The 17,723-nt window shown below is 43.6% G+C and overlaps 1 protein-coding gene across 2 annotated transcripts in view; it reads left to right on the forward strand.

The window, feature by feature from the left end:
- The window catches only part of DENND1B (DENN domain containing 1B), a 2,623,009-nt gene that overhangs the window by 1,529,980 nt on the left and 1,075,306 nt on the right, over nt 1–17,723 (forward strand). For both annotated transcript variants that reach the window (XM_069641511.1, XM_069641512.1), the window contains 2 exons: nt 9,426–9,479; nt 15,484–15,594. In XM_069641511.1, coding sequence (XP_069497612.1) covers nt 9,426–9,479; nt 15,484–15,594 — 165 coding nt within the window. The remainder of the gene's footprint in view (nt 1–9,425; nt 9,480–15,483; nt 15,595–17,723) is intronic.

A 17,723-nucleotide genomic window follows, 5' to 3' on the forward strand; every position in this document is an offset into this window, starting at 1 on the left:
TGGTGTATCCCCCACCAGTACAGTAAGGGCTCTTCAGGTGCAACAACTCGGAGCTAAGGGGGTCTGAAACATCTAATCAGACAGACTCTGAATCTGACACAGGTTGCAGCTAGACTAAAATATCAGGGTTGGGAGGGGAGGGCTAACCCTTCAAATGTTGGCAGGGGCGTTAACATCAGAGACGGTGGGGTAGGGACAAACTTGTGTGGGAGCATCATACTTCTTTACACATTCCAATGAGACTATTCTAGTGCAGCCTCAATGTTACAAGCAGTTCACTCTCCTCTTCACGTCTGAAATCACACACTTAAGAACTGCTGGGAGAATGAGCCGTCTCGTGTCCCCTCTACCCTTCCAATCACTGCCCTGACATGCAAATACTAACCGGCCATCATGATTTCAATTGCCTAAAATGTATGTATAATAATGCAGGTGCAAACAATTAAACTTTTAGTAATTGCCAGGCGTTTGTTAATTGTGCAGCCGCAGGTACTAATTATCGTTGTCCTGTCCTGCCACGACTCTGTAGGTCAGCCAGGTCAAGTCAACATAGCCTAAAATGTCTGGGGGTCGGGGGAAGGGGCTAAAGTCCAATCTGCCCAATGACAGTTGCGCCACTGATCTGACATAATTCCTGAGATTACGACTCAGAGCAACTATCAGCGGATAGATCCTCCAAATGTAATAGCTCTTCAGATGAAACCCTTCTAGTCTTCAGGGCTCTCGCACATCTTTATTTCAGGGTTTGTAACCTCATTTTAGTCACTGAGGCTCTGACCATAAGGCCATCCTAGTCTAGAGAATGTTTCCATGGAATAGCTCTGTGAATCTGGCACTTTTCTGGCCATAAAACCTCTAACTTCAACACTCTTCTAACAGGTCAACCCTCCAAACATACAAGCCTCTGAAAGACTCCGTCTGAGAGACTCTAACATTAAGTCCTTCGTAATCTGAGCATCTGAAATTGTGACTCTGAATACCTGCTAATCTATTGGATTCTGAACCAAACTTGGTCCATTTTAGTAAAAGGGCCTCCTAATCTTTCACTCTCGTAGTTTGAGGGGCACCAACCTCTTCTTTTAACCTCTGACTCTAATACCCACCGGATTTAGGACCTTTTGCTCGAATGTCCTTATTTGTGGATATCTCACTCTGAAGCACCTTTTCTGAAAGGCACTACCTCTGATGTCAACCCAATCTGAAATGTTCGCCCTTCAATCTAATCTAAGGGCTCTGACATGCAGTTTCCTAATCTGAGGGACTGTTACTCTTAATCTGAGAGACTTTATACCGTACTGGTCAGAGGGGGCATTCATTCTGATGCCGGATGTGGGTCAATGGCTCTTGCATTTAGCCTCAGGTCAACCCCAAGAATATTCACCAAAAACGCTGGTTGTGGCATATACTATTGTTCATAGGGTGTGCATCGTTGATTGTTCAGGAAATGAGACCAGCATGTCGTGACTACGTTTATAAAGAAGCCTGCTATCACTATCAGTGAGTATGGATCATTTTGAGCCCAGCCCTGGAGACGGTCCACATGTAGGGATACATGAAGAGGCTGCATTGTGGGGGACTGAAGCAAAGCATGGGCAGAAATGTCAGTTTCAGCTGCAGTCTTTCAGTTCCCCTCACCTGTCCTGTGATTATCTGGAGCTAGAAACCCCTTGCCTCCATTTTCCCACAGTAGGACAGTCTCATCTGTTGGGAGCCACAGGTCCAACACCTTCGTCTTCGTCGTACAGCATTGTCTCGATTGGTCTTGTCTGCATCTGTTAAAAATCTCCCTCTGTGTCAGTTTCTAAATAATTTGCTGTTTGTATATATATGAGTGTCTCACTCCGTAAATAAGCAATTTAATCAGTGAGTAAATCACTTTCCTTCTGTAAACAAATGACCCAGGCCTAGTGTGCTTGTTAGCTTTTCTTAAGTGCTCATTTATGGTTTCAGCTACCCTGCTGCCTGCCTGGTGATAATCTCCAGTTATGAACCCCCTGCCTCCATTTTGCTACAGTAGGACTCCTTTGGGTAGCAAGTGTAGGCTGTCCACCATTAGAAGCAGATGGCTACTCTACTTGCATTTCTTTCTCAGCATTCCATTTCCGTCGAAGCATGTTAAGTATTTCATCCCTTCCTAGAGCGAGTAACCTGTTGGGAGGGGGGGGGGGGGTCTGCGTTCTCAGGCTCCTAATGTGCACTCACTTAAAATATCCTCGAGTGCTAACGCGTGAGGACTGAGGGGGCCCCAGCAGCAGCTTGGCTCCGATGCAGTTTTTGGAGACTGCCTCGGCTAGCGCCAGCCCACTTAAAGCCCTAGTTGCAGTGAGTTGTAGAGTATGAATGTTTTGAGAACTCCCCTCTTGAGGAGGAGTAGTTCTACTAGGTATGTAACTTCATGCAAAAGTGGACATATAAGAATATAACATCAGCAAGTAGATGGAATAACATTAAGAGGAGAACTCTGGATTTTGTCTGCCTTTCTTAAGCTGTTGTATGTAATTGTAGATTTTCATCGACACAACTTAAATATTGGCATGTGTTTTTTGCCCGACTCCATTGGAGCCGTGCTTCATTTTTCCACAAGATCCTGCAACTTGCTATAATGTTTGAAAGTGTAACTCACCATTCAGAATTCCATTCAATATCGCCGTATCTCAGGACATCCGAATACCTGTGCCAAGTGATCGGAGAAGCTGCAGTAGTTACATAGACATGTTGGTGTGCTTAATATGTTTGTGGAGTGCTGTATAGACAGTGAGTGAGACGTGAGGCAGACGTTGAGAGGTTCTTTCCTCGCTACTTCCTGATTGGGAGGGGAGAGCGGACGTTGGAAAGCGCTGAGCTACAGTCCTCGCTCAGAGCGGTCCGTGGCTTGTTGGTCTCCTGATTGGTGTTATCACAGGTATCCCTTCAGGTCTGTGTTTGAAATACTGGAAACTGCAACACTTGAGAGTGCTTTTGTTTGAGTGCCTGCGTGCCGGCGATCGCTTGAAAGAGAGCTATGTTGTCCTTACTGTGCTGTCCTTTCTCTTTTGACTGAGTGCAGGTGCTAAGACATACGATTGGAGCACAGTATTTTGTGCACCCCAGGGAGTGCACAGAGGATATATTCACTGGTGTACTGGTTCTCTCCTCCCCCTCTCGTTCGGCTGGGCTTGATAGGCTTGGTTAACGTTATTAAGTCTGTCGCACTTTACCACTTACTACTTCTTTCTGTGATGAAGGAATGTTTGGAGAAGTACTTTGGCACAGTTTTGCAGCCTGACAGTTTGGTGTGGAGCTAGTTTTTGATGATTGTGAGGAACACAATCAGCTGAGTACATCGGGACTACTAAACTTCTGCAAGAACTTCTGCGAGTAATTATTGTCTGCTTTACAGCAAGTACTCACATAGGTATTGTGAGGGTTTGGTTGTCCCTCCTCTCTATTTGCAGTTTTGATATTGACATATTTCTTAGCTGTACTAAGATTGATAGCTTTTTCCAACTGGGCTGGTGACCACTTATTTTCCATCTGCATTTATGAGTTAATAATGACAAATAAACACAAGGGGAAAATGACTATAATCTCTGCAATAAAAACAACAAGAAAACCTGTATTGACGCTGCACTTATTGATCCTGGTGAGTGGCTTCTTGATGGCTTTGACTGCAACTCGAGGAATATTGAAATGACTAAACCTGTACTTGAGATGGGTAAAATAACATATTTCCAGGCTGGCGAGACGGCAAACAAGTCACAGGAGGGGGGTGATAGATGATAACTCCCCCCTTGACTTGTGTTACTCACTGCTGACAGAGATAGCTGCACATGTAATACCCCCTCCGATGATCGATCTGATTACTCCAATTGCTAATGACAATCAAGAGGAAGTACAGCCAACAGTGGCTCCTCTTATACCAGGGTCTAGGCTAAGTAACACTCCGCAATTATTTGGGTACTTGTTGGGTGCTGAAGAAGCCAGTAAGAGGAGTGAGCTTTTGCTTGACCTTTTGACAGCTATTTCCACAATGCAGCTTGCATTAAAAATTCTCCTTAAATTAAGTGGAAGACTGAACGTAGAAATTGGCCAGCAGGGTGTTTCATTGCAGTGGATTGAAGCCAGGCTATCAACAAGAAACTGTACCACCTCTCTGGAGGGCAATATAGCATTGCAGACAGTGTAAGCCAGTAGTGGTCTTGTTGCTGATAGTAGACCAGAGACGAAGGTTGTTGACAAAGTGAAAGCATCAAAGGCCATGACCTCTGAGGATTGTACTGTGAAATTCGAGGTACCTCTTAGCCGAAAGCAGCGAATGCAGTTATAATTTCAGCAGTAGCGAGCTGAGAAACCTTCCACAGCAGGGAATAAAGTTTCGGGGGCCACTGATGAAAATATTGTGGTCCGTTCCTATGGCTTAAGCAAACAAGCTAGGAAAAAGGTCAGCAGAAAGAGGAGACGTGAGCTAAGAAAGCTGGCACCATGACCAGTTGATTGTCGAAAGATCAAAGGGAGAACAACCATGTGGATAATATATCAGATGTAGATTATGAGGACCTGCGTGAAATTACCAAATACAAAAGTCGGACTTCCAAAAGTCCGATTTCTTTTTTTTTTTCGCAAATATATAGAACCGCCACCCCACCTTACCCCTATACATTTTTATTCACTTTACCCCCCACATGTATATATGCGGAAAATTGGGGGTCGAACTTCTGGTATTAGGGAATTTTGTACAATACCGATTACGAGGAATCAGCATCTGAACTGGCATCTAGTAGTGAGACTGTGCTGGACAGGTGCTCTACACCGGTACCCAATCTCAAAGTGATTCGAATGACTAATACAAACACTGAAGATCAAGCACCCAAACACAGAATTATAGGCAGTCTGGTGGTGCGGTGCACACTGACCCTAAAATTATAGCCATAACTAGTATATATTCTTACAGAAAGGATCATCTAATAAATCAGTCCGGTTCCTTAGTCTGCAGAAAATTCCTCCTTTGAGAGTATTAGTACTGATGATCTGGACTTTGAGATAATTGAAGATGCCAATAGAAACACCACTCTGGTGCATTGTATTTCAGTGGAGATCGCTCATTTATTAACATCTAATGCAATAAAATTTCCTTCGATTCAGAGAGGAAAATGACGCTCAGTTTGTGATCAACTCGAAGGAAAGTCGAAAAGGGGGATCACCAAAAAAGCAACTGCAGAATAAATCGGCAAGAGTTGTGAATCCTTGTAAACCTATTGAAGAACAACAAACCTGGAATTGGTTGCCCAAATTCTTGCCCCATGCCCAAGGAAATCTGGACTGAATTTGTTTAATTGCATGGAATACTCACTTACTTAATCAGACTGGTTACTTGGGCCTGTTGAGATCCCCTGGTTTGTTTATGCTCAACGAAAGCTGGATGGCCTTAGTAATTGATTGTGGAGGGCTATGTAGTTTACCAAAATCTTACTGAACATGGTTTGCAGGGGAACCATTTTGATGGGTTGGTAACAGGAGTAAGTCAAAGTATAACAGTGAAGGCAATAGATATACCATCTTTGGATGAAACCTGCTTGCTGTTGAACTATGTTTAGACCTCCAGGACCAGCAAAAAAGGTTACTTCTGCTGAATGTTTATGACCCGCTGGGGGGTAATTTAACGGAGGGAATCTTTGCCAGTATTACAGCAGTGATAGTGTTTTTGTTTCTGATTGATTCAGATGCTATAATATTGACTGGGGATCTGAAAGCATATTTCAGGGATAAGGCAGTATTGGAAGTCAGTGATTGGATTCTGCCAAATAGCATCTTACTACAGGCCACGACTAATAAGGCCAGGCAGCACTAGTCCAGCTTCCTTTAGGGACTGTTACATGGTGATGATGAACGGTCATACTATGGGTGATGTCCCGGGGGGGCTACACTTCACTTGGCATTGTGGGGCTAGTCATGCCACTCTCGACTATGTATATTCCTTGTGTGATTTCATTCCCCATATTTGAGGTCTTAGTATACTGCAGAAGAAAAACAGCGATCATTCGCTGGAGGTTTTTCACATTGCTATGCCTGCCTCCAGGAATAAGTTTAAGTATAAGGCTGGAGGAATTGTTAATAGGGGGAGGTAATCGGATCAGTTGGAGTGAATGTGATTTAGACAGGATGGGGCGGTATATGGAAAATAGTGAATTGTTATCTGGCGGATGTCCAGGAAATGCCTGCTGATGCCATTGAACAATGGATTTTTAAGCTGACCAAATCATTTGCTATGGTTACTTAACCGTCTGCATTCCAGGTTAATAATACTATTACAAAAAACGATATGATGGAGATATTGTATGCGCCAATTGTGCATTGCGACTTAAGATCAGACTTATTCAGAGAGAAACTGACGACATTTTGGAGTGCCATTCAAAGATTCACTTAGTCAAAAACAGGCATATAAACTGGCTAAGAAGGCACTAATTTTCTCTGAATAACATTCAATGGCGAAATATGTTAAAAACCTTAACAGAAGGAAAGACTAAACTCATGTGGGAAGCATAAGGTTCTTATAGGTGTAACCTGAAATACCCATTATTAATCCAATTTCTGCCTCTGATTGGGTGACATTTATCACAAAAACTTTGTCTGCAGAAAAGGGGGTCCTGTTGAAGAGTTAGAATGCCCATGTTTACCGCTTGAGTTAACATTTGACGAAGAAGTCATTGAAATTCTGACACAGAAGTTAAAACGTTCTAAATCGCCTGGTCCTTGCGGATTAGCTAATGTTGTTTTAAAACAAAACCCAGATTTATGGGCCCAGAATCTAGTGATCTCATTTAGGAAGGTTTGCTAGTCTGGCTTTATTCCACAATACGGCAACAATCTTTTCTAGTTTCCATCTTTAAGAAGTGTAGCAGAAGTGTGCAGGTTAACTATCGGCTTCTGTCCATATTGGACTCTATTTTAGAGAGCCCTGCAGGATTGGGTTGATTCTAGGTAGCTTTTGCAAACCTCCCAGGCAGGATTTAGTGCTGGATCTTCTACAATACACAATTTGCTCTTCTTGGACACGATGATCCTTGCAGAGGGCACACCCTCTCTTTATATGTTATATGTTGATCAATGCGTGGCATTTGACATGGTCAATCGCCAAAAAGTATGACAAAAGCTTATTAACTTTGGTATCCCTGCCTGGTTGCTGGAGGCGATTAAAGAGCTGCATTTATCCACTTATGTTTGTGATCAGTTGGACTGTGGAGGGACCAGCACTAACCCTGTCCCCACTAATTGTGGGCTTAAGCAGGGCTGTGTGCTCGCTCTCCTATTGTTTAACCTATGCATCTCAGACTTTCCTGACTATCTTGGAAAGTAAATGGTTGCCCTCCGAAATTGATTGGTGTACACGTTCTCAGGCTGTCCTACGCGGATGACATTGTTCTGCTTGTTCATACTTATGTGGGTCTGTGTCAGACGGTCAGCGAGCTGTGTAGATATGCTGGACAACATAGTTTGGTCCTTAACACAGAATAAACAAAGCTTATGCGTTATGGTTAGGGACTGTAAGAAAATTCCTATGATGGCTACCTGAGGACAAGAACGAATTGACTTCCTGCTATAGATATCTTTGTTTGGAATTTGATAATGGAAAGAATGTGGTTCTTATGGCATAGAAGAAACGTAAGGCTATCCTCCAGACTGTTTTAATAAAACAAATTGCTAACAATATGACAGGTACGGCTATGCGGGCATTGCCTTTTTGTAAAAAACAAGCTTTTACCCATACTATATGTGCTGGAAGCACTCTCTGTGACTGACCTGGGATGCTTGAAAGTAATCAAGGGTAGATTTTGGAGATCCATACTGAACCTACCCAGGTCTGTTCTGGTTGAGCTTTTGCGCCTTGAGTTTGGGCTGCGCTCTCTCTCCTCCTTAGTTCTTAGGTGAAGCATGTAAGGACCACAAGTGTCCAATTCTGAGGGGAATTAGTCATTTCATGTGGAAGAAGCTCACAGGAAATGGGCTATACTCGTGGGCAATGCTCACTCTTGAGTTGTTTAAATTACTTGACTGGACCCCAGATTGGTCATTGGATTTTTACCAATTGAAGGAGGATTTTAAAAAAGAAAATGCATGGCACTGGGTTGCTAATTATGCACATATTTAATCCCTCAAGATATCCGGGCCATTGTCGTTTGATCTATAAATGTTTTGACTCTGTAGCACTACCTGCAGAATTGTCCTCCTAGCTTGGTGCATAGATTATATTTGTTAATGAGGCTGGATCACTTTCCATACGTTTATCACTTTGGGTCCTAAGCTACGTATACCTGGGATGCTGCGTACTTTTCACCTCTGTTTAAAGTCTGACATAGCAGAGACTGCACAGCATATATTGACCTTGTGAGACTTTGGAACACCTATATTTGAAACTGCTTGCCCGAATTGTGCATAATAATAACAGTATAAGTGAGGAGCCATTCTGGGATTATTCTAATAGTGCTTCACTGATGATTGCTTTATATAATGTATGGGCAGTGGCAGGTATTTAATTGGATGAATTAAAATGAAATGATTGGTTTTATTGAAACATTCATTTTATCTAGTTAAAAATTTCAAGTATTATACATTTAAATGTTCAATAAATGTAATGAGTTTTAAAGGTTAATGAAATTAAAAAAATTGAGCGAAAATATGTGTATGGTAGGTTTACATGATAGGGATGAAATATAATAGATGGATTGTTGATGTATTTATAAACGTATATAATATGTGAAATAGTTATGTTGAACTGAAAACACATTATTTTAAATGAATACAAATGTTTGTATAACACCGTCCACAATAATTAAAGTTGCCACAATTAGCAATCGTATCATTCCCACCATGGACATTATGAAGCCCAGATTGTCCGCATTCTCTTCTTAAACTAGAAGAGCATCCTGGCATGCATGTCTGATGGTGATATCACACAATAAGATGGGGTTGAGTGGTGAAACTGTTCTAAAAAGTCTTACGAAGAAGGTCGTTGGCCTTTCATCAATGCTTTCTTACCTGTCTATATTAACTGTGAGTATATCTCTTTCTTTTAACCTGTAGGCGTTGTCTACATGTGAAGGGTTCCTTTTTGGGGGAAATAAATAAGAACATCAGCTTCGGTGGATGGTCCTGCTCTTCTGTTTTTGTGGTGTTCACGTTGCATATGTGTTTCAAATGGACTCTTGGCAATATTCTGCTTTCTGTCCGCTTCACTTAATAAGTCTTTCCTCTGGTGTGTGGTGCTGGCTCTGGTGGTGGTTCTTGATTAACTAAACACTCCCTGGTCCTGAAATGCCGCCCTTTGTGTGCATGGCCCGAGGCGCGCATGACTGCTGAACAGTTAACCAGAACCATGCTGTTTTGCCATTGTCTACCATCAATCCCTTTTAACATGCATTAATCCTTGCTGTATTTGTTTCATTGTCCAGCATTCATACTTCATCACCCCTGATGCAACTGGACTTCCGACCATCCCCGAAAGTGTGAGTATCTATGCGTTTAGACCAGCAGCTATACTCTCTGCCGTATATTTCAGATGTGTATTTTTCATTTCCGTCTCCAAAGCCATCATGCGCTGCTAATGGCCGTTCATTAGCTGGCTCGCCGACCTCGCTCCTCCGGAGTGTGACACGGCAGCTGGCTGCCTGCGCTGAAAGGATGCCAGCTAGTTCACACAAGTCCCTGTTCCCGGGAGGTTCATGAAGGTGCTGGACGCAGCAATCCTCAGGGTCTACCGGGGCTTTGGGTTAATGAACTTATTCCAAAATCAGGATGCGTTGCACTCTCACAACAATTCGCGCATGCAGGGTTACCCTGGAGTCCAAATGGCAAAGCTAACCGCCATCTGATGGTTGTTAGGCCCTGCTTGGAAGATATGTTTCAGTTAGTGTCATGGGCAGCAAAGATTGGTGGTGAAATAGGTGCGTCCTGACTCCTGCCCCCCCCCCCCCCCCCCCCCGCACACGAGAAACCTTGCCCGCCAGAGCTTCGTTACCCGCAAGCGAGTTTCTGATGTGTGCAGTCGCTGGAAAGCTGCTCGTTTCTGGCGCCATTAGCTCTCGCACTCAGGGCCGAGCCTGCCCGTACATTCGAAAACACTGTCGGGTAACAATGCATCTCCTTAGGTGCTGCGAATGTGCGGATTGGGCACGTTAGACTCTCTAATTAAAAATAAAACAACGTTCCAATAACTAATACCGAAATAAGATGACTGCTACACAAGTCCATTTTCCGTGTATGGGTGTTTCATGACTTGTCCATTTCTCCTCCCAAAAAACGCTTAATGCAAAAGCAACCCATTGCTTTACGTGCTGGACACCCATACTCTACTCCCCAACCCAAAGATCCTTCTCATGGCGCCTTCACTGGCCTTGATTTACTGTTCCATTCAGCAGTTTGCACAAATAAACCCAAAGGAATGGATCAGTGGCTTGGGTGCAATGCAGATAATCCCTTGTGTGGCTGCCATGTCTTTTATCCACTACAAGTCTAGTGCCATGAAATCATACTCAATAGGAATCCTAAGTGGTGCCCGCTGCCCATCCCTGAGGGGGATGGTCACCAGGGCTTTAAATGGGCTGGGCTGGTGCCCTGGCAGTCTTCAAAAAGTTCTCCCGATCCAGGACTCTGCCGGGCTCCTCCTTGGGCAGCTCTTTCCCTCAACAGAGCTCCATGGTTAAAGGACTGCCAACACCTCTCTTGACAACATAAAAGGAGAGGTGGGGTGCACCTCTCTCATTCCTTTTGGTTCACTCTCTCCTATTGTTTCTTAATAACAGGCTCCAACCCCCAAAGGCTGGCCCTGCCGGTGGGGGGTAGGAGCCTGTGATTAAGAAACAATAGGAGATGCAGCTTACCAAAGAGGATTGATGGCAGTGTGCTCTCCTCTCACTCCCTGTTCAATTTGGACTTGGGAGCCAAGCAATTTCCAGGCCGACCTCACCCCTACCACTTAGGCCATGTACCGTTGTTAAAGCCCCCTCTAAATTTCTCATCCCACTTAAAGCACTGGTGGCAGCACACCAGGTCTTGATCAAAATGTGGATGCTCCACACTTGGGTGCCCATGATGTTTAAGATGCAAGTTGGTGTGTACAGTAAATGTCTGACTCAGGATATTCCATTTTGGGAAAAGATTCCTCCCACAAGGCCCCACCAGCATTTCCCTTTTAATGATGGCCACGTCACACCATATTAGAAGATTTCACCTTGCCTGTCCACCCTTTCCCGCGGATGGCTTATGCGACCCGTGATGATGTCCCTTTTAGTAAATCAAGCGGAGTAATTAGGGTTTGGTACAGCATGTCTTTCCACTAAATAAAATGGATATCTGAAGTGCATTATGTAGACCCGATTCTAGACCTAGCTGCAGCAGAGTGTAAAGGTGGTTTAGGAGAACACGGTTTACTGCTGGTTTTCCAGGAATGCTTCCTTACCTTTAAGATCGATGGGTGAAAAATAAATGTCAAACTCGTTCTCCTTGCTTCCTGGGAGTAAGTAACAGAAGCATCTGACAGAAGCATTTATGGATTTTATGAACCGCTTCTGCCCTGCTTTCCCTAATCTGCGAGCCAGTAATTCACCATAATGGATCGAGTGCCCTCACCGAAATGGAAGATATTATTTTAATCTTTTTTTTGGTCTTCTCAGTAGTGGTAATGTAGTATTCAATACTAAGTGAAGACTAAAATACTCGAAACAAGCATTTGTTTAGTATTCTGTTAGTAATCGACTCGTATTCAGCACGCAGAAAAGTCTTCATATAGTATGCTGCTTAAAACGAATACTTTGGAATACTAAAAAAGAATAGCTGTAGTCTTCGAATACTATAAAAATACAAGTTAAATACTAAATGTACTATTCGACTTTGGTAAGGGTGATTAGGAGAAAACATACATTTATTTCTATCTGGTTTTTGGGGAATACTAAATTTCAGAGATCGCCCTCGGCATGCCCATGCATTCAGTGATACACAACGTCCTTTCGGTCTTCTCCCAGAGATGTTTGCTTGACTTGTTTACATCTGAACCGCAACCATAAGAGTGGACATATAGTGTAGGATACTCCTGGCCATGGCACCTTCCAGTTGGGACCCTTGTTGAAATGTCCTCGGTGCTTTTCCTGAGTAGGATGGGTGACTGCTCACCATATGAATGGAAGCAAATGGCACTGTGGGCATATGAGCAGGATCTTCTGATATAGGAGCTGCTCGGGGAGCTCCAAACAGGAGGCCCATGCTGCACCGCATCAAAAAACACTATCTGCATGCATTCATCTTGCAAGACGCTTCTACTGAGTTTTAATTAACGTCTACTACAGAAATCTGTCCCACCAAAGACTAGAATCTATCTTCAACTTTTCTAATAACGGTGATAATGAGGCTTTGAGGTATAATCTCACCAATCCATCCTGCTCATCTTGTCGCTACCTCATTCCCAAAACCTCAGATGAGCAGCAGTGCCTAAGAGGGGCATTCCTTTCAAGTCATCTGAGCAATTGAGCAGCCACTAAATAGGTGTAGGTTATCTGTGGCCGAGGATACTTTATTTTATTATTTCTGTAATGTTTCACCTAGGAGTGAAAACATTGTTCACAAGTAAAAATGTAAATAAAGATTATTTACAAGTAAAAATAATCGAATCATTCTGGATATTGATTGGCAATTACAAAAAAAATATCGTTTTGCCTGCTGGTGCAGACACACCTGAGGAGCAGAACAACAATGAAGAGGGCACACAGCCGAGCTTTGCTAATTAAATGTATACAAATGATTACAATTTCTACCAGAGAATATGCTCAATCTGTTGAAATGCACTTGGATTACAATTCTGGAAAGACCTACATTAAAACTACAGTACTGTGGATCTGCGCAGGGGCTGTGAGACATAACTACTCTTTGATGGTCGGAATCTATGGGGAAAGCCCTTGCCTAAGGCTACAGCCACCCCTATGGGGTCTGGTAAGCTCATAGTGGGGCCAACTCACTGCCACCGTTTCCCCACATTTATTGCCTGCAGCATTTTTATGGGGCAAGCCTCCCCATACGCCCCTTCCCCCAATCCCTTAAACATTTTAAGTAATATTCCCTAATCCCGCACCCCCATAAAAATGCTGTTAAAAATGGAGCAAAATGGCTGTAGTGAGCTGAGCCGGTACCACGCCGTGGCTTGTGTGAGCAATCGTGGCAAGTTGCGTCTACATACATACATGCATACTGGGTGGATTTCAAGACCCACATATGATTCAGCCTTAAACACCTGATCCATTCTCTCCCTTTTACATTGCAACCTAAAGGCTCATTTCAGAATGTTTATCTCTCATGTCCCTCAACACTGTTAAAGAGTTTCAAATCACATTCAAACTACATGCAATAAAGTTTACATTACTCCTACCTACATTCAATGGTCACCAATTTCAGCCTGTACTGGAATGCCCAAAGCTGTGACATGTCTTTTCATCGGTGCACGACTAATGGTCTGTCTTTAAATCAGGGTAAAGCTAATGTTTTAAAACTATTGCACCTTGATATAAGAATTTGAAAAAAGCAGGAAGAATAGAAAAAATGGCAAGTCCAACATTAGTGTTGCCACTGAAGGAATGATACAGACGTAAAAAAAGCGAGTCAGAAAGTTCACAAAACTATGTGACCACAATTTTGATGAGTCACTCCTTTCTTTATTTATCGTCCATTTGTTAGGCACTTCTACATTAAGTCAATTCTGTTTCAAAGCACCCACAAGGCAACAGGGAGGGAACATGGGATTGAAAACAATCAATACAGTGGAAGATAAAGACAAACCTACTATGCCTTGTGGGTATTCAGAACGTGCAAGTGCAGTGAAAAGAGGGGATGTGGGGTTGGGTGTAAGTGCTGAAATATCTCTGCTCGTGGATGAGCAGCACAAGAATTGCATAGTATGGTAAGTGCTACGCGGCCTGGAGCCGCATTGGGTAGAAAGTGCAAGCCTATCGGATTAAGGCCAGTGGGTGCTGAGGCAAGTGCTGCGAGGTAGGCAGAGGCTGGGGTGATTGGGTATGGAAGGCCAGGTCCCCGAAGAATACATAAGGGCCCTGGCCACCAATCACAGTGACTATAAGATTAGTAGAGAAGGGAAGGAGGAGGTGAAGAGGAAAGTCTTGAGCTTCCGGAATTTGAGGAAGTCCTACTCAAGAGGAAGGGGGAGGAGGTTCCATAAGAGGGAGCCACCAGAAGAAAGTGATCAGCCTCCGGCTCTTTGTTTAGCGAAAGAAACGCTTCACACACAGAGAGTTGGTGCCAGAGGTCTAGAGGGAGAGTATTTAGTAAGAGAAAGTTGCAGATAGCATGGTCCAATGCCCCAGACAGCCTTGTTGATGATGCCGAGCGATTTGAATTTAATCTGTGCCGCAACCGGGAGCCAGTGAAGAGTTTTTAGGGCAGGAGAGATGCGGTCCCTGGGCTTAAGGCCAAAGATAAGTCTTACTGCCATATTCTGGATTAGCTGGAGGGGTTGTAAAGTGAAAGAAGGTAGATTCAGGAGAAGGCTGTTGCAGTAGTCACGCCTAGAGAGAACCAAGGCTTGGGTAACATTGAACTTCTCAGCGAAAGTGAGAAAAGGGAGAATTCCTTTGAGTAGGAAGAGGTGAAAGTGTGACTTCTTGGCAATGCCCTGAGTGTGAGGGAGGAAGGAGAGTGCGGAGTCGAAGATGACTCCAAGGGTTCTGGCTTCAGACGAAGGAGCACAGGGAAAGCCCACAGAGGATGGCCATAGTGAGGGGAAAAAAGATGGAGCAGGGGTCCAAATGTGAATGATTTCATTTTTTCTGGCATCGAGGCAGAGATTGTTGGGAGGACACCAGGACCGGATTGCAGATAGGCAGTCTGGGATGATGGAAGATGCAAGAGGGTCAGCAGGAAGTTTGAGAAACAGTTGTGTGTCATCTGCGTAGCACTGGAAGGTGGCGGAGAAGGAGTAAATGAGGAGTGCTAGCTGAGCAAGGTAAGTGTTGAAGAGCCAGGGGGAGAGGTTTGACCCCTGGGGGACACCACAGTTGGAGAAGGAAGTAGGTGAGGCGAAGGTGTCCAAAATGACTTGGGAGGAATGAACATTTAGGAAGGTGGTAAGCCAGTCCAGTGCCCGCTCTGCGATATCAAGGGTATCATAGAGCCATTGGTTAACCGTATCGAAGGAGAGTAGGAACCACATTTTTTCTTCTACATATGAAATACGCTACTTTGTGCAAAATATCAGTATAAAACTTCTATTGACAGCCCACTGCCCACCACCATAGCAGCTCACTGAAAACAATGGTGCATTGTTGGTGACTTGAAACAAAGAACAAGATTTGGGGACAACTTGAGCCTACAGTTGGGAGCGCTGGCATTGACGGTGCATTGCACAATGGTCTCATGCAGTCACATGCAGAGTGTAATAAACAGGACCATGTGGACAGGGATGCTTGAGTGTGTTTTTGTGTGTGTTCTGACAACTGTTTTCTTTTCTTACAGAGGAACCTAACAGAATATTTTGTTGCTGTGGATGTGAACAACATGCTGCAGCTTTATGCCAGCATGCTGCATGAGCGGCGCATCATTATTACCTGCAGCAAACTGAGCACTGTAAGTACTTGCCACATCTCCTTTCATGCTGGGATACGAAGCAGGTCATAAAGAGACCGCCCAAGAATTAGATGGGTGCTTGGGGGTACTTAAAGGACAATATCTACATATTTTTTTATATGTGTTTTTTCTCTGACTCTTTTACTAAAAAAATGATTTATACGGCTCGGATACATTAAGGCAGGTTAATTATTTTCTTTTTTCACCAGCAGATGAGAGTTCTTTAAATCTCTCCAGAGTTCATTCTGGTGCTGCCGGCCTTATAAAGATTTCTTAGGAGCTATTATGAGTTCTTTATTATTCACTTGTGGCTTGTTCGGTAGGAGCTGCTTCAAAGAAATCAAGGGGCCAAGATAATAGCTGCAACGCTTACCTGGTAATGGACAAATACATTTCTGCTGAAGAGTGGGGCTTTGGGGAGCGTATGCTGCCTTAATAGCGGTGACGCGAGGCATCTTTTTAGCCTGGCTGATTCCTGCAACTCAAAATGGCATTTGAAGCACAGGGACATCTCTCACACAGCACCAATGCGCTGTGCTGCCGTTGTTTTGTTTTCCCCTGTTTCTTACTTAGACAGCCAATACTCTCCATTTTCTGTGAAGAATTAGATTCAGTTTGAGTTTACCATTTTAAGTAATGTCAATAATAAAATCTTGAACCTATTTTAATCATTTTTCAGAATTGGGTTGTGAGGCAACATTGAAAAACCGATTTGTATGTGCAAAAAAGCTGTGGAATCCTGTACCTAGCTATGTTTGATGTGTGGAATCCTGGTTTGACAACATTTACTGGCCACAGATATCACATTAAATGCAGTCTGTTGATTGAGAAAATGCTATAATAATTCAAAGGGCTTTTGTGTGAGGACTGTCGAAAACCTTCATCCCAACGTTTTTACTTTTCATGCTTCGAAAGACCGAATAAAATCTTTATTGAATATTATTTGCTATTAGTACTTGGTGAGGGGTGGGAAGTGGCAGTCTCCCAGCCAATGAGGCTTGGAACGGGGTCCTTAACACACAGGCAAAGACCCCACTCCAAGCCTTCTTTGAGCTGGAGGCTGCCATCTTCCTTCGCCAGGTCCAAAGGTAATTGTGCTCCCCGTGCCCCCTGCCACTCTCCCCTTTTTTTGACAAATCTGAACCCCTCCCTACCCAAACCCCACTTACCTACACTTCTCTATACCTCTAGGTCACTGGCGCCAGGAACAGGACTGAACCCAGCACATCTCCAGCGCACGATGAGCCACCATGGAAAGGAAGAAAGGGTTACACAGTCTATTCTCCCCTTTCCACGGCAGCCATTTCTTTTTCTTTTTTTTCATTAATTTCAATGGCTGGCATGGAACGGGCAAAGGGACTTTGTGTAGTCACATCTGCTCGATCCCAGGCGACCATTTATTTGCTTTTTTTTCTTGATGCGAGAAACTGTTTCAACACCATTTCTCAGCTCAAGAAAAGAGCTTAGTGCCCTCGTACTAAGAGCAATAGAACCTGAGGATGGGGGAATTACCAGTCTCGTAATGTCTAGGGATGTAACGGTATACCGTTAAAGATACTGTGAAGCACTTAATTGAACAATAATAACTGTCACATTGTTTATACCGGTATACCGTTTATACCGTTAAGTGTGCTTTTCAATCTGATTTGGAAAGGCTGAAGTAAGCAAGTGCTGCGCAGTCTTGGTCTTGCACTGTTGGATGTGCCATCTGCCAAGCAGTATCAGTTGGAGCAGTTTTTAATGCCATTCCATAAACCACACGTGCCCGACACAAAATAATTGTGTTAGCAATAGGAAGAATAAATACAGTGCCAAGAAGGAAAAGGGTTTAGTTTGGGTTGGCGGCTTTGGGGTTTATATATTTATAATGGATAATGTTTGCTAAACATATGATAATGGGGGATATCTATGGTTCTATCATTGAATTTACATATAATAAGTCACACTGCGAAATTCACTCATCTGTGGGTATTCCCTGCTGCCATACCAAAGGGTAAGATGTCCGTGATTACTGAACACCTTTTGGCCCTCAAGTAAACTATAGGCTGTGATGTAAAGAGAGTGTGCGTGAGCACACACGTGTATACTACCACCAGCCTCCATTGATCTGTGGCATGCAGGTTATAAAG

Source organism: Ambystoma mexicanum, chromosome 1q (genome assembly GCF_040938575.1).
Source record: "Ambystoma mexicanum isolate Mex_15411 chromosome 1q, UKY_AmexF1_1, whole genome shotgun sequence".
Classification (NCBI taxonomy): Eukaryota; Metazoa; Chordata; class Amphibia; order Caudata; family Ambystomatidae; genus Ambystoma; species Ambystoma mexicanum.